We start from the raw sequence: 18,352 nt of genomic DNA, 5'->3' as shown, positions 1-18,352 counted from the left end.
GTCACAGAAAACAATAATAAAAACCGTTAATCACACAAGAAAGTACAACGCGAAAAGAAGTTATCAGTACCAGGGCAACTCATACATAGGTTTTTTAAAATACCGAATTTAAGGAGAAAGTTAAGTAAAAATAAACACATTAAACAAGGCAAACACCTCCACCCTGCAGTGACGGAAACCCGCAGCAAACGGTAAGAAACCTGCACTACATGTCTTCAGTAAAGCATTAAACAACAAGTTAAAATATTGGGTACATCGCCTATATCATGAAAAAGGAACATAAAGAAAAATATAACACAAAAAAGAGGGAAAACAAAAGATCACAAGACGTATTCAAAAAGCTCAAATAACGCAAAAAACGAAACAACAATAAGACAACACACAACCACATACGTCAAACACCAAACAGCCCTCAAGGCAACATTATTCCAAACCAAAGATATATGGAGCATCCAACATGTGAGAAGGACGCTGTGTATACATAGAAGTAGTAAAGGCAACCTAAAACGAATATTATCGAAAACAATGAATCTAAAAAGAAACATGCACAGATCATGTATTGAACCTTATCCAATTATTCTGGCAATAATGGACACATATTTCAATGCTAATGAGAACACCTTCCAGCATCATCATCTGGTAGACCAATAAAATGAACCGTTCTCACACCAACATCAATATCACTAGGAGCAAAAGAACTACCACGAATATCAATACGAGACGCCATTGGTGATATAAAGGAACCACGTCTTATGCTAGCGCCTAAACTACCAATACCAGTCCGCGTCCCAAAATCCACAACACGACCAACCTTCGCGGCAAGCAGGCGAGTAACAGCATGGCACGTGGTATCATCCCACGTATCAGAAACATTGCGAGGCGCCGAAACTCCCCATCGGTTACAAAATGGCATAAGTAATTTCTTACGCTGCGCAGTGGGGAATGCACCAAGTAGTGCTTCAATGCAAGCAGCAACCTGTTGAGCGGCATCACCAAGACCAATCCCAACAGAACTTGCTTCACTGCAAGCACCACTCGTATCATCTTCATCAATAATTTGACAGTCAAGTCGCAGTGCCGCGAATGTCCTTCCGGGTACCGCATTCAATTGGTACATCTCCACAGGTTCCGGCACACCACGCAGTGGCACATCACCCAATGCAGTCACATTTAATTGCTCACGCTCCGAAGTACTCAATGAAAGGTATGTCGAACGTGTGAACAGCACCTGCCCCCCATTAGCAATGCTCTCAGTCCGTGCTGCCATATTCGATGTACGACCGTAGTAGTCATATCCTTTCGTCACTTCATCATGCCGAATATCACACAACCCGGTGTGGATTCCAACACGCACTCGCAGTCCATTCCACAACCGACTGTAAACATCAGGGTCAAGATGGCCAGTGGGTGGAACATAATCCCCATCATCTTCCGCACGCTGCCGCTCAAACTCACGATAAGACGTATCAAACACATCAGTCTTCCAATCATGTTCTAAAAAGCATCGTTGCAGGTCACATGCTAATTGCGTAGCAGCGAAAGGGCTCTTGCATGCAATCATAAAAGAATCTCCAACAGTCTTCACTTCATAGCATCCATACTTGGAAATCAATGTGCGAATTAGGCGGTGATGTGTTGCAACGGCATCAGGCATAAGCTCAGGGTGTGCTGCCCACTGCGCAGTGCTGCTCTCGATGTCAGTGAATATTAGCGTTACGGGGTCTGTCAATTCTTTTGGTGCGTTCTCGTTATCCCGCGCGTTAAGACGCATTAACCTCCGTATAACTGTTACTATCAGCACAAGTGCTATCAAACACAAAATGGTACCCACAATTGTGCCAATAAATTCTTCCTCAGTCATATTCAATCCATTACTATAATAATGTATCGATGGACTTTCGGGTTGGCTAACAGGAGGTACGGAAGGATTCAACACACGAGCCATGGACCACACGGAAATATGTGTCGCACCGTAATTCACAGCGCAATCCTTCACTGAGGACCCGCTAGCGCAACTGTCCTCAAAGGGTCCATACCACATGTCATCCGCTACAATTACAGACTGACTGAATATGGCGTTGATAAGCTCTTCTGAGTTCACACGCCCCATTCGCGACACAACACTTTCCATTGCACGTGCAGTCGCATACCCAAGCAGCGCCAGTGGAGTCCATTTACTCTGAATCCCCACGTCCCTGTGAAATTCCTGAACCGTCTCGGATGTCGTATTGTTGTCTGCCCAGTGTGGTAGGCTTGTTGCGAATAGTAACCGCTCGGCAGCTTGCGGATGCTTTTTGAATACCTTCACAAACTCACTGTACAGCAGTGCCACATCGAAGAACGACACAAATACACGCACTTTCCTGTGATTGTCAAGATGCTCAGCAATTGCAGTAATATCAGCTTCAGTTAGACCGAAAACGAAACAATCACGACTGCGATGCAACATCCCCCTCACACTTTCACCATCATTAATAGTGTCAACTGCCCTCAAAAACTTTCCAAAAACCCAAAGTGTCCTTCGTAGCACAGATTTTATTCCACGTGCATCACCACCGCGAACAATGGCACGCACTCTTCTTGAAGAATTTTTAACAACAAAGTTTTTAACTATAACAAAAATCTGCTGCTCAATTGTTGGAGACAAATGCAACGCATTCCTTCCGGGGTGTTTCAACCTGGGACTGAGAGGAATGGGATCAATAAATGTCATATCTGTCATCGACAGTAGCGCATCATCCACAACACCGAACACAGCCGTCACAACACGCTCTTTAACCTCCTCTAACATGTTGTGCTTTGTCGCACTCGATGTCGAATTCAGTTCATGCAAAAAGAAGCGATCACCTTGACCCAATTGGCCCTTTCCAACAACGAGGGAGGCGCCATCGCGATATTCCTCTGTAATCCGCTGCGCCAATGGATTGTCTTCTAGTCGAAACATTATACCATTCAATGGGGCATACAGTTGTAAGAGATTCGTATAGCAGCGTGATGAAGCGAGAGTCACTACACCCTCCTTCACAGGATGTAGATTCCGATCAGTTCCCATCCTCTTCATGTAAACAACATTTCCACCTTGATTACATTTGCATGCAGCTCCACGCTGACCAGCCTTCCCCTCACATTCACCACCAAAATCACCAATCACAAGATCATCGATAACATACCGACGCTGGTTGTACAGAGAGTTCATGTAAGTTGTACGGTTGCACAGTAATTCACGACTTCCCAGTGTACGCCACAAGACCTCGCCCACAATCCATCCGTGCAGCATCAATTCTCCGTCAGTACTGTGCTGGTAGAAGTGACCCTTTTCATAATTGTGACCATTAAGTTTTCCATTATTTCCCAGGTACTTCCCCATATCAGTCTGAAACTTCTGTACCGCTATGTATTCATTATCATTTGCAAGTGGAGTCAGACCCGCAACTATCACTTTCGAGAAATTCAAATTAAATAATTGCAGATCATCCAGCCAACTGTTTTTGATAACATATTGAAGCATGGAAGGAATTAATATATAAGCACCTCTCAATTCATTGCTCCCCAATAACCTATTCAGGAACCTCTTCGTATCCTCAATTGGCGAACCAAACACAATTACACCTTGTGGCATCGTGGGAGCAAACCTTTTCCATGCAGCCTCAAAATCATCATCAGAAGCCCTTCTATCAGTAGAGCTGTCTAATTCGAAAACACCGCACAATTTACGGCCCATAATCGACATTACCTTAAGTGTCAGCTCGTACTCCTTATCGCCATAAAACACACCCTTCAGGTACATAAAACCCAGTCGCTGAAGCCTCAATTGACTCACAGCATAACGAATTAGTGCAAGCACCTCTGCAACAGGCGATGCCGTAAGGAAGTACAGATTCTTTTTCCACACACGCACATCCGAAGATCCAGTAAAGGGAGAAAAGGCCACTACCTTTAACTTCTCAAGTTTCGAGGTGAGATGGAGAGTAGTCTCATCACCAAAAGGTCCCAGCACAATGGGCAGTTCATTACTATTTTCTTCACCCTCCCCAATCATCGTCTCAATAGTATTCATATGATTCCCACCACTCACAACGTGCACGAGCTCAACCTTTGTGCACACATTTGCCGGTAAATCATCATTATGCGCATGTAGCGAGGCATTGAAACCAGCAATGACGGGTTCATAGATTTTACTTGATATCTTAGAGCTGTACAACAAACTGTGCACTTTCACTGACACTTTACCACTGCTGTTACAGTCTTTATCAGCACATAAACCAGGAATAAGTAACAGCAGCGGTAACACAACCATGAGGAGATGACTGCAAGCCACTGCAGCGCCAAGTGGAGTAACAAGACGCATGAAGGAAGCCATAACACTGGTGACTTGACTTGAGGAATTCGTAAGTCTTAAAGGAGAGAAATGAGAGAATAATGATAATAATGATAATAGACAACAATAAAGTAAGGGCACGAAAGGGAGCAGAAGAGAGTGCAGTTGAAATTCAATTACACACAAGTGACTGTAACATTATGGCACGTGGTTGCATCCCACGTATCAGAAACATTATAAGGCGCCGAAACTCCCCATCGGTTACAAAATGGCATAAGTAATTTCTTACGCTGCGCAGTAGGGAATGCACCAAGTAGTGCTTCAATAAAAGCAACGGCCTGATAAGCGGCATCACTGAGAACTGCACCAATGGAACTCCCATCACTGCAAGAAACACTCGTATCTTCGTCATCAATAATTCGACGGTCCAGTCGCAATGTAGTAAATGTCCTTCCGAATGCAATAGCCAGTCTCACATATTTGGCTTGTCAAGTCCTGGAAAGTGATAAAAGAAGGAAAAGATATTAGTAAAAAAGATTTGTGTCAGTAGAGGGAAATAAACAGGAAATTACACACAAGGGTCAGTTGCTGAAAGCCATCATGGAATACAATGTTGTTATTAAAGTGACAAAAAACCATGCATTAATCAATCAGTAGCCATTCCCCAATCCATCAACGTGGTAGAGTGGTGACGGTATATCGAAACACAGATATATGCACACAAAAAGAAAAAAACAATAATCCATTTCAATATAATAGTAAAGGAAAGCAAAGTGAACACCACTGATATGTTGTACCAACAGCAACATTAGAAGTTAATAATACGGTGGCTCAACTGTCCAGCATGGTAACTTATAAATTCCCACCAAAAGAGGATATCAGTGCATTTTGCCTGACACCCGCTCACCGGGGGTGGAAAAGAACACATATCATAAACTATGGGCCGGAGCATCAGCAGTGATATGCATGCTCCGGTATCGCATAATAAAGGAAAAAAACTATTACCCATATACTTATTATTACCATAGGTTGGCAACGTCCTGAAACAAATTTATCAATTACCAAAAAAACACAAAGCACCCAACATGTGAGGAGGATGCTGCGCATACATAGTAATAGAGACAACCTAAAAAGAATATTATCGAAAACAATGAATCTAAAAAGAAACATGCACAGATCATGTATTGAACCTTATCCAATTATTCTGGCAATAACGGACACATATTACAATGCTTAGGGGAATATTTGCTGGTATCATCATCATCTGACCCATTCATCATGTACACAACACTGCAGCTGGATTGAATACAGGAGGAAGTTGAAGCTAAACTACACTCCTCAGGAACAGAGGCAACCAATCCAGGTGGGAAAGTTCCCGAGCGTCTATCAAAGGATTGTACACTGTCATGAGTATTCTTCGTCCCAAAATCCACAACACGACCAACCCTCGCGGCAAGCAGGCGAGTGACATTACGGCACGTGGTTGCATCCCACGTATCAGAAACATTATAAGGTAACGAAACTCCCCATCGGGTACAAAATGGCATAAGTAATTTCTTACGCTGCGCAGTAGGGAATGCACCAAGTAGTGCTTCAATAAAAGCAACAACCTGATGAGCGGCATCACTGAGAACTGCACCAATGGAACTCCCATCACTGCAAGAAACACTCGTATCTTCGTCATCAGCAACCTCATGGTCAAGTCGCAGTGTAGTAAATGTCCTTCCGGGTACCGCATTCAATTGGTACATCTCCACAGGTTTGGGTACACCACGCAATGGCACATCACCCAATGCAGTCACATTTAATTGCTCACGCTCCGAAGTACTCAATGAAAGGTATGTCGAACGTGTCAACAGCACCTGCCCGCCATTAGCAATGCTCTCAGTCCGTGCTGCCATATTCGATGTACGACCGTAAAAGTCATATCCTTTCGTCACTTCATCATGCCGAATATCACACAACCCGGTGTGGATTCCAACACGCACTCGCAGTCCATTCCACAACCGACTGTAAACATCAGGGTCAAGATGGCCAGTGGGTGGAACATAATCCCCATCATCTTCCGCACGCTGCCGCTCAAACTCACGATAAGACGTATCAAACACATCAGTCTTCCAATCATGTTCTAAAAAGCACCGCTGCAGGTCACACGCTAATTGCGCAGCAGCGAAAGGGCTCTTGCATGCAATCATAAAAGAATCTCCAACAGTCTTCACTTCATAGCATCCATACTTGGAAATCAATGTGCGAATTAGGCGGTGATGTGTTGCAACGGCATCAGGCATAAGCTCAGGGTGTGCTGCCCACTGCGCAGTGCTGCTCTCGATGTCAGTGAATATTAGCGTTACGGGGTCTGTCAATTCTTTTGGTGCGTTCTCGTTATCGCGAGTATCCCCACGCATACATTTCCGCATAAGCATTACTATCAGCACAAGTGCTATCAAACACAAAATGGTACCCACAATTGTGCCAATAAATTCTTCCTCAGTCATATTCAATCCATCTTTGTAGTAACGTATTGATGGTGTTGCTACTCCACTAACAGGAGGTACGGAAGGATTCAACACACGAGCCATGGACCACACGGAAATATGTGTCGCACCGTAATTCACAATGCAGTCTTTCGCTGATGACCAGCGGCTATTGGAACAACTGTCCTCAAAGGGTCCATACCACATGTCATCCGCTACAATTACAGACTGACTGAATATAGTGTTGATAAGCTCTTCTGAGTTCACACGCCCCATTTGCAACACAACACTTTCCATTGCACGTGCAGTCGCGTACCCAAGTAGCGCCAGTGGAGTCCATTTACTCTCATTCCCCACGTCCCTGTGAAATTCCTGAACCGTCTCGGATGTCGTATTGTTGTCTGCCCAGTGTGGTAGGCTTGTTGCGAATAGTAACCGCTCGGCAGCTTGCGGATGCTTTTTGAATACCTTCACAAACTCACTGTACAGCAGTGCCACATCGAAGAATAACACAAATACACGCACTTCCCTGTGATTGTCAAGATGCTCAGCAATTGCAGTAATATCAGCTTCAGTTAGACCAATAACGAGAACGAAACCGCTATGCGGTAACAAACTCTTCACACTTTCACCGTCGGTAACTTCGTCGAAAGCACCCAGCGACCCACCAAGTGCCCAAAAAGTCTTTCGAAGAACAGATTTTATTCCACGTGCATCACTACTGCGAACAATGGCATGCACACTCCCCCAGGAATTCGGAACCACAACACGCTCCACCATTACAAAAATCTGCTGCTCAATTGTTGGAGACAAATGCAACACATTCCTTCCGGGGTGTTTCAACCTGGGACTGAGAGGAATGGGATCAATAAATGTCATATCTGTCATCGACAGTAGCGCGTCATCCACAACACCGAACACGGCCGTCACAACACGCTCTTTAACCTCCTCTAACATGTTGTGCTTTGTCGCACTCGATGTCGAATTCAGTTCATGCAAAAAGAAGCGATCACCTTGACCCAATTGGCCCTTTCCAACAACGGGGGAGGCGCCATCGCGATATTCCTCTGTAATCCGCTGCGCCAATGGATTGTCTTCCAGTCGAAACATTATACCATTCAATGGGGCATACAGTTGTAAGAGATTCGTATAGCAGCGTGATGAAGCGAGAGTCACTACACCCTCCTTCACAGGATGTAGATTCCGATCAGTTCCCATCCTCTTCATGTAAACAACATTTCCACCTTGATTACATTTGCATGCAGCTCCACGCTGACCAGCCTTCCCCTCACATTCACCACCAAAATCACCAATCACAAGATCATCGATAACATACCGACGCTGGTTGTACAGAGAGTTCATGTAAGCTGTACGGTTGCACAGTAATTCACGACTTCCCAGTGTACGCCACAAGACCTCGCCTGTGATCCATCCGTGCACCATCAACTCTCCGTCAGTACTGTGCTGGTAAAAGTGACCCTTTTCATAATTGTGACCATTAAGTTTCCCATTTGTTTCCAGGTACTTCTCCATATCAGTCTGAAACTTCCGTACTGCTATGTATTCATTATCATTTGCAAGTGGACTCGGACCCGTCAGTATCACTCTCTCAGGCACAAAATTCTTTACGGCCAACTCCTTCACCCAACTGTTTTTGATAACATATTGAAGCATGGAAGGAATTAATATATAAGCACCTCTCAATTCATTGCTCCCTAAAAACTTCATCAGGAACCTCTTCGTATCCTCAATTGGCGAACCAAACACAATTACACCTTGTGGCATCGTGGGAGCAAACCTTTTCCATGCAGCCTCAAAATCATCATCAGAAGCCCTTCCATCAGTAGAGCTGTCTAATTCGAAAACACCGCACAATTTACGGCCCATAATCGACATTACCTTAAGTGTCAGCTTATACTCCTTATCGCCATAAAACACACCCTTCAGGTACATAAAACCCAGTCGCTGAAACCTCAATTGACTCACTGCATAACGAATTAGTGCAAGCACCTGTGCAACAGGCGATGCCGTAAGATAGTACAGGTTCTTTTTCCACACACGCACATCCGAAGATCCAGTAAAGGGAGAAAAGGCCACTATTTCAAACTTCTCAAGTTCCCTGGTGAGATGGAGAGTAGTCACATCACCAAAAGGTCCCAGCACAATGGGCAGTTCACTCTTATTTTGTACAGCAGCATCTCCATCAATTTTATTCTTTAAATATGAGACGTAATCCTCATCGCTTCTGGCATGAACATGTTCGACCTCTATGCACACATTTGCCGGCAAATCATCATTATGCGCATGTAGCGAGGCATTGAAACCAGCAATGACGGGTTCATAGATTTTACTTGATATCTTAAAGCTGTACAACAAATTATACACCCTCACCGTTACACTGCTACTGTTACAGTCTTTATCAGCACATAAACCAGGAATAAGTAACAGCAGCGGTAACACAACCATGAGGAGATGACTGCAAGCCACTGCAGCGCCAAGTGGAGTAACAAGACGCATGAAGGAAGCCATAACACTGGTGACTTGACTTGAGGAATTCGTAAGTCTTAAAGAAGAGAAATGAGAGAATAATGATAATAATGATAATAGACAACAATACTGTAAGGGCACGAAAGGGAGCAGAAGAGAGTGCAGTTGAAATTCAATTACACACAAGTGACTGTAACATTATGGCACGTGGTTGCATCCCACGTATCAGAAACATTATAAGGTGCCGAAACTCCCCATCGGTTACAAAATGGCATAAGTAATTTCTTACGCTGCGCAGTAGGGAATGCACCAAGTAGTGCTTCAATAAAAGCAACGGCCTGATGAGCGGCATCACTGAGAACTGCACCAATGGAACTCCCATCACTGCAAGAAACACTCGTATCTTCGTCATCAGCAACCTCATGGTCAAGTCGCAGTGTAGTAAATGTCCTTCCGAATGCAATAGCCAGCCTCACATATTTGGCTTGTCAAGTCCTGGAAAGTGATAAAAGAAGGAAAAGATATTAGTAAAAAAGATTTGTGTCAGTAGAGGGAAATAAACAGGAAATTACACACAAGGGTCAGTTGCTGAAAGCCATCATGGAATACAATGCTGTTATTAAAGTGACAAAAAACCATGCATTAATCAATCAGTAGCCATTCCCCAATCCATCAACGTGGTAGAGTGGTGACGGTATATCGAAACACATATACATATATATGCACACAAAAAGAAAAAAACAATAAACCATTTCAACATAATAGTAAAGGAAAGCAAAGTGAACAACACTGATATGTTGTACCAACAGCAACATTAGAAGTTAATAATACGGTGGCTCAACTGTCCAGCATGGTAACTTATAAATTCCCACCAAAAGAGGATATCAGTGCATTTTGCCTGACACCCACTCACCGGGGGTGGAAAAGAACACATATCATAAACTATGGGCCGGAGCATCAGTAGTAACATGAGTGCTACCGTGCCACATCTTAAAGGATTAAAAACAAGTAAACACACTAAGTTTATTATTATTAGAAGTCAATAACGTCCCTAAAAAAAATTAATCAACTAAGGAAAATTTTTAAAACCACCCAACATGTGAGGAGGATGCTGAGCATACATAGAAGTGGAAAATATAACCTAAAAAGAATATTATCGAAAACAATAAATCTAAAAAGAAACATGCACAGATCATGTATTGAACCTTACCCAATTATTCTGGCAATAATGGACACATATTACAATGCTTAGGGGAACATTTGCTGGTATCATCATCTGACCCATTCATCATGTACACAACACTGCAGCTGGATTGAATACAGGAGGAAGTTGAAGCTAAACTACACTCCTCAGAAACAGCATTTAAGAGGGGACGGGACGTGCTGGAGCGTCTATCAAAGGATTGTACACTGTCATGAGTATTCTTCGTCCCAAAATCCACAACACGACCAACCTTCGCGGCAAGCAGGCGAGTGACATTACGGCACGTGGTTGCATCCCACGTATCAGAAACATTACGAGGCGCCGAAACTCCCCATCGGTTACAAAATGGCATAAGTAATTTCTTACGCTGCGCAGTAGGGAATGCACCAAGTAGTGCTTCAACACAAGCAACAACCTGATAAGCGGCATCACTGAGAACTGCACCAATGGAACTCCCATCACTGCAAGAAACACTCGTATCTTCATCAATAATTCGACGGTCAAGTCGCAGTGTAGTAAATGTCCTTCCGGGTACCGCATTCAATTGGTACATCTCCACAGGTTTGGGTACACCACGCAATGGCACATCACCCAATGCAGTCACATTTAATTGCTCACGCTCCGAAGTACTCAATGAAAGGTATGTCGAACGTGTCAACAGCACCTGCCCGCCATTAGCAATGCTCTCAGCCCGTGCTGCCATATTCGATGTACGACCGTAAAAGTCATATCCTTTCGTCACTTCATCATGCCGAATATCACACAACCCGGTGTGGATTCCAACACGCACTCGCAGTCCATTCCACAACCGACTGTAAACATCAGGGTCAAGATGGCCAGTGGGTGGAACATAATCCCCATCATCTTCCGCACGCTGCCGCTCAAACTCACGATAAGACGTATCAAACACATCAGTCTTCCAATCATGTTCTAAAAAGCATCGTTGCAGGTCACATGCTAATTGCGTAGCAGCGAAAGGGCTCTTGCATGCAATCATAAAAGAATCTCCAACAGTCTTCACTTCATAGCATCCATACTTGGAAATCAATGTGCGAATTAGGCGGTGATGTGTTGCAACGGCATCAGGCATAAGCTCAGGGTGTGCTGCCCACTGCGCAGTGCTGCTCTCGATGTCAGTGAATATTAGCGTTACGGGGTCTGTCAATTCTTTTGGTGCGTTCTCGTTATCGCGAGTATCCCCACGCATACATTTCCGCATAAGCATTACTATCAGCACAAGTGCTATCAAACACAAAATGGTACCCACAATTGTGCCAATAAATTCTTCCTCAGTCATATTCAATCCATCTTTGTAGTAACGTATTGATGGTGTTGCTACTCCACTAACAGGAGGTACGGAAGGATTCAACACACGAGCCATGGACCACACGGAAATATGTGTCGCACCGTAATTCACAATGCAGTCTTTCGCTGATGACCAGCGGCTATTGGAACAACTGTCCTCAAAGGGTCCATACCACATGTCATCCGCTACAATTACAGACTGACTGAATATAGTGTTGATAAGCTCTTCTGAGTTCACACGCCCCATTTGCAACACAACACTTTCCATTGCACGTGCAGTCGCGTACCCAAGTAGCGCCAGTGGAGTCCATTTACTCTCATTCCCCACGTCCCTGTGAAATTCCTGAACCGTCTCGGATGTCGTATTGTTGTCTGCCCAGTGTGGTAGGCTTGTTGCGAATAGTAACCGCTCGGCAGCTTGCGGATGCTTTTTGAATACCTTCACAAACTCACTGTACAGCAGTGCCACATCGAAGAATAACACAAATACACGCACTTCCCTGTGATTGTCAAGATGCTCAGCAATTGCAGTAATATCAGCTTCAGTTAGACCAATAACGAGAACGAAACCGCTATGCGGTAACAAACTCTTCACACTTTCACCGTCGGTAACTTCGTCGAAAGCACCCAGCGACCCACCAAGTGCCCAAAAAGTCTTTCGAAGAACAGATTTTATTCCACGTGCATCACTACTGCGAACAATGGCATGCACACTCCCCCAGGAATTCGGAACCACAACACGCTCCACCATTACAAAAATCTGCTGTTCAATTGTTGGAGACAAATGCAACACATTCCTTCCGGGGTGTTTCAACCTGGGACTGAGAGGAATGGGATCAATAAATGTCATATCTGTCATCGACAGTAGCGCGTCATCCACAACACCGAACACAGCCGTCACAACACGCTCTTTAACCTCCTCTAACATGTTGTGCTTTGTCGCACTCGATGTCGAATTCAGTTCATGCAAAAAGAAGCGATCACCTTGACCCAATTGGCCCTTTCCAACAACGAGGGAGGCGCCATCGCGATATTCCTCTGTAATCCGCTGAGCCAATGGATTGTCTTCTAGTCGAAACATTATACCATTCAATGGGGCATACAGTTGTAAGAGATTCGTATAGCAGCGTGATGAAGCGAGAGTCACTACACCCTCCTTCACAGGATGTAGATTCCGATCAGTTCCCATCCTCTTCATGTAAACAACATTTCCACCTTGATTACATTTGCATGCAGCTCCACGCTGACCAGCCTTCCCCTCACATTCACCACCAAAATCACCAATCACAAGATCATCGATAACATACCGACGCTGGTTGTACAGAGAGTTCATGTAAGCTGTACGGTTGCACAGTAATTCACGACTTCCCAGTGTACGCCACAAGACCTCGCCTGTGATCCATCCGTGCACCATCAATTCTCCGTCAGTACTGTGCTGGTAAAAGTGACCCTTTTCATAATTGTGACCATTAAGTTTCCCATTTGTTTCCAGGTACTTCTCCATATCAGTCTGAAACTTCCGTACTGCTATGTATTCATTATCATTTGCAAGTGGAGTCAGACCCGTCAGTATCACTCTCTCAGGCACAAAATTCTTTACGGCCAACTTCTTCATCCAACTGTTTTTGATAACATATTGAAGCATGGAAGGAATTAATATATAAGCACCTCTCAATTCATTGCTCCCTAAAAACTTCAACAGGAACCTCTTCGTATCCTCAATTGGCGAACCAAACACAATTACACCTTGTGGCATCGTGGGAGCAAACCTCTTCCATGCAGCCTCAAAATCATCATCAGAAGCCCTTCCATCAGTAGAGCTGTCTAATTCGAAAACACCGCACAATTTACGGCCCATAATCGACATTACCTTAAGTGTCAGCTTATACTCCTTATCGCCATAAAACACACCCTTCAGGTACATAAAACCCAGTCGCTGAAGCCTCAATTGACTCACAGCATAACGAATTAGTGCAAGCACCTGTGCAATAGGTGATGCCGTAAGGAAGTACAGATTCTTTTTCCACACACGCACATCCGAAGATCCAGTAAAGGGAGAAAAGGCAACTACCTTCAACTCTTCAAGTTCCGAGGAAATATTACGAGTTTCCCAATCACCAAAAGGTCCCAGCACAATGGGCAGTTCACTCTTATTTTGTACAGCAGCATCTCCATCAATTTTATTCTTTAAATATGAGACGTAATCCTCATCACTTCTGGCATGAACATGTTCGACCTCTATGCACACATTTGCCGGTAAATCATCATTATGCGCATGTAGCGAGGCATTGAAACCAGCAATGACGGGTTCATAGATTGCTTTTGATACGTCGGAGCCGTACAACAAATTATACACCCTCACCGTTACACTGCTACTGTTACAGTCTTTATCAGCACATAAACCAGGAATAAGTAACAGCAGCGGTAACACAACCATGAGGAGATGACTGCAAGCCACTGCAGCGCCAAGTGGAGTAACAAGACGCATGAAGGAAGCCATAACACTGGTGACTTGACTTGATGAATTCGTAAGTCTTAAAGAAGAGAAATGAGAGAATAATGATAATAATGATAATAGACAACAATACTGTAAGGGCACGAAAGGGAGCAGAAGAGAGTGCAGTTGAAATTCAATTACACACAAGTGACTGTAACATTATGGCACGTGGTTGCATCCCACGTATCAGAAACATTATAAGGTGCCGAAACTCCCCATCGGTTACAAAATGGCATAAGTAATTTCTTACGCTGCGCAGTGGGGAATGCACCAAGTAGTGCTTCAATAAAAGCAACAACCTGATGAGCGGCATCACTGAGAACTGCACCAATGGAACTCCCATCACTGCAAGAAACACTCGTATCTTCGTCATCAGCAACCTCATGGTCAAGTCGCAGTGTAGTAAATGTCCTTCCGGGTACCGCATTCAATTGGTACATCTCCACAGGTTTGGGTACACCACGCAATGGCACATCACCCAATGCAGTCACATTTAATTGCTCACGCTCCGAAGTACTCAATGAAAGGTATGTCGAACGTGTCAACAGCACCTGCCCGCCATTAGCAATGCTCTCAGTCCGTGCTGCCATATTCGATGTACGACCGTAAAAGTCATATCCTTTCGTCACTTCATCATGCCGAATATCACACAACCCGGCGTGGATTCCAACACGCACTCGCAGTCCATTCCACAACCGACTGTAAACATCAGGGTCAAGATGGCCAGTGGGTGGAACATAATCCCCATCATCTTCCGCACGCTGCCGCTCAAACTCACGATAAGACGTATCAAACACATCAGTCTTCCAATCATGTTCTAAAAAGCATCGTTGCAGGTCACACGCTAATTGCGTAGCAGCGAAAGGGCTCTTGCATGCAATCATAAAAGAATCTCCAACAGTCTTCACTTCATAGCATCCATACTTGGAAATCAATGTGCGAATTAGGCGGTGATGTGTTGCAACGGCATCAGGCATAAGCTCAGGGTGTGCTGCCCACTGCGCAGTGCTGCTCTCGATGTCAGTGAATATTAGCGTTACGGGGTCTGTCAATTCTTTTGGTGCGTTCTCGTTATCGCGAGTATCCCCACGCATACATTTCCGCATAAGCATTACTATCAGCACAAGTGCTATCAAACAAAAAATGGTACCCACAATTGTGCCAATAAATTCTTCCTCAGTCATATTCAATCCATCTTTGTAGTAACGTATTGATGGTGTTGCTACTCCACTAACAGGAGGTACGGAAGGATTCAACACACGAGCCATGGACCACACGGAAATATGTGTCGCACCGTAATTCACAATGCAGTCTTTCGCTGATGACCAGCGGCTATTGGAACAACTGTCCTCAAAGGGTCCATACCACATGTCATCCGCTACAATTACAGACTGACTGAATATAGTGTTGATAAGCTCTTCTGAGTTCACACGCCCCATTTGCAACACAACACTTTCCATTGCACGTGCAGTCGCATACCCAAGCAGCGCCAGTGGAGTCCATTTACTCTGAATCCCCACGTCCCTGTGAAATTCCTGAACCGTCTCGGATGTCGTATTGTTGTCTGCCCAGTGTGGTAGGCTTGTTGCGAATAGTAACCGCTCGGCAGCTTGCGGATGCTTTTTGAATACCTTCACAAACTCACTGTACAGCAGTGCCACATCGAAGAATAACACAAATACACGCACTTCCCTGTGATTGTCAAGATGCTCAGCAATTGCAGTAATATCAGCTTCAGTTAGACCAATAACGAGAACGAAACCGCTATGCGGTAACAAACTCTTCACACTTTCACCGTCGGTAACTTCGTCGAAAGCACCCAGCGACCCACCAAGTGACCAAAAAGTCTTTCGAAGAACAGATTTTATTCCACGTGCATCACTACTGCGAACAATGGCATGCACACTCCCCCAGGAATTCGGAACCACAACACGCTCCACCATTACAAAAATCTGCTGTTCAATTGTTGGAGACAAATGCAACACATTCCTTCCGGGGTGTTTCAACCTGGGACTGAGAGGAATGGGATCAATAAATGTCATATCTGTCATCGACAGTAGCGCGTCATCCACAACACCGAACACAGCCGTCACAACACGCTCTTTAACCTCCTCTAACATGTTGTGCTTTGTCGCACTCGATGTCGAATTCAGTTCATGCAAAAAGAAGCGATCACCTTGACCCAATTGGCCCTTTCCAACAACGAGGGAGGCGCCATCGCGATATTCCTCTGTAATCCGCTGCGCCAATGGATTGTCTTCCAGTCGAAACATTATACCATTCAATGGGGCATACAGTTGTAAGAGATTCGTATAGCAGCGTGATGAAGCGAGAGTCACTACACCCTCCTTCACAGGATGTAGATTCCGATCAGTTCCCATCCTCTTCATGTAAACAACATTTCCACCTTGATTACATTTGCATGCAGCTCCACGCTGACCAGCCTTCCCCTCACATTCACCACCAAAATCACCAATCACAAGACCATCGATAACATACCGACGCTGGTTGTACAGAGAGTTCATGTAAGTTGTACGGTTGCACAGTAATTCACGACTTCCCAGTGTACGCCACAAGACCTCGCCTGTGATCCATCCGTGCAGCATCAATTCTCCGTCAGTACTGTGCTGGTAAAAGTGACCCTTTTCATAATTGTGACCATTAAGTTTCCACTTTTTTCCAGGTACTTCTCCATATCAGGCTGAAACTTCTGTACCGCTATGTATTCATTATCATTTGCAAGTGGACTCGGACCCGTCAGTATCACTCTCTCAGGCACAAAATTCTTTACGGCCAACTCCTTCATCCAACTGTTTTTGATAACATATTGAAGCATAGAAAGAATTAATATATAAGCACCTCTCAATTCATTGCTCCCTAAAAACTTCATCAGGAACCTCTTCGTATCCTCAATTGGCGAACCAAACACAATTACACCTTGTGGCATCGTGGGAGCAAACCTTTTCCATGCAGCCTCAAAATCATCATCAGAAGCCCTTCCATCAGTAGAGCTGTCTAATTCGAAAACACCGCACAATTTACGGCCCATAATCGACATTACCTTAAGTGTCAGCTTATACTCCTTATCGCCGAAAGAAACGCCCTTCAGGTACATAAAACCCAGTCGCTGAAGCCTCAATTGACTCACAGCATAACGAATTAGTGCAAGCACCTCTGCAACAGGCGATGCCGTAAGGAAGTACAGATTCTTTTTCCACACACGCACATCCGAAGATCCAGTAAAGGGAGAAAAGGCCACTATTTCAAACTTCTCAAGTTCCCTGGTGAGATGGAGAGTAGTCTCATCACCAAAAGGTCCCAGCACAATGGGCAGTTCACTCTTATTTTGTACAGCAGCGTCTCCATCAATTTTATTCTTTAAATATGAGACGTAATCCTCATCACTTCTGGCATGAACATGTTCGACCTCTATGCACACATTTGCCGGTAAATCATCATTATGCGCATGTAGCGAGGCATTGAAACCAGCAATGACGGGTTCATAGATTTTACTTGATATCTTAGAGCTGTACAACAAACTGTGCACTTTCACTGACACTTTACCACTGCTGTTACACTCCTCAGCACATAAACCAGGAATAAGTAACAGCAGCGGTAACACAACCATGAGGAGATGACTGCAAGCCACTGCAGCGCCAAGTGGAGTAACAAGACGCATGAAGGAAGCCATAACACTGGTGACTTGACTTGAGGAATTCGTAAGTCTTAAAGAAGAGAAATGAGAGAATAATGATAATAATGATAATAGACAACAATACTGTAAGGGCACGAAAGGGAGCAGAAGAGAGTGCAGTTGAAATTCAATTACACACAAGTAACTGTAACATTATGGCACGTGGTTGCATCCCACGTATCAGAAACATTACGAGGCGCCGAAACTCCCCATCGGTTACAAAATGGCATAAATAATTTCTTACGCTGCGCAGTGGGGAATGCACCAAGTAGTGCTTCAATAAAAGCAACGGCCTGATAAGCGGCATCACTGAGAACTGCACCAATGGAACTCCCATCACTGCAAGAAACACTCGTATCTTCGTCATCAGCAA

General features: G+C 44.4%; 3 protein-coding genes and 1 pseudogene across 3 annotated transcripts, besides 1 other annotated feature; all 4 read right to left on the bottom strand.

Annotated features, from left to right (window-relative positions):
• Positions 1-18,352: part of a sequence feature (sequence corresponds to BAC RPCI93-6H23) that runs on past both edges of the window.
• Positions 608-4,360, bottom strand: Tb927.8.7940 (receptor-type adenylate cyclase GRESAG 4, putative; the record flags this gene model as incomplete). The annotated part of the gene is made up of 1 exon (XM_842526.1): positions 608-4,360. The coding sequence occupies one exon, from the start codon at positions 4,358-4,360 to the stop codon at positions 608-610; it is 3,753 nt and encodes a 1,250-aa protein (XP_847619.1).
• Tb927.8.7930 (receptor-type adenylate cyclase GRESAG 4, putative) lies at positions 5,518-9,321 on the bottom strand (the record flags this gene model as incomplete). The annotated part of the gene is made up of 1 exon (XM_842525.1): positions 5,518-9,321. One exon carries the CDS (start codon positions 9,319-9,321, stop codon positions 5,518-5,520), a length of 3,804 nt encoding a protein of 1,267 aa, XP_847618.1.
• Tb927.8.7920 (receptor-type adenylate cyclase GRESAG 4, putative) lies at positions 10,494-14,288 on the bottom strand (the record flags this gene model as incomplete). Its single annotated transcript, XM_842524.1, has 1 exon — positions 10,494-14,288. The coding sequence occupies one exon, from the start codon at positions 14,286-14,288 to the stop codon at positions 10,494-10,496; it is 3,795 nt and encodes a 1,264-aa protein (XP_847617.1).
• On the bottom strand, positions 14,423-17,977 carry Tb927.8.7910 (annotated as a pseudogene).

The sequence above is a fragment of the Trypanosoma brucei genome, chromosome 8 (assembly GCF_000002445.2).
Source record: "Trypanosoma brucei brucei TREU927 chromosome 8, complete sequence".
Lineage (NCBI taxonomy): Eukaryota > Euglenozoa > Kinetoplastea > Trypanosomatida > Trypanosomatidae > Trypanosoma > Trypanosoma brucei.
Note: the sequence above shows the minus strand (reverse complement) of the source record. Positions and strands in the feature narration are given on the sequence as shown.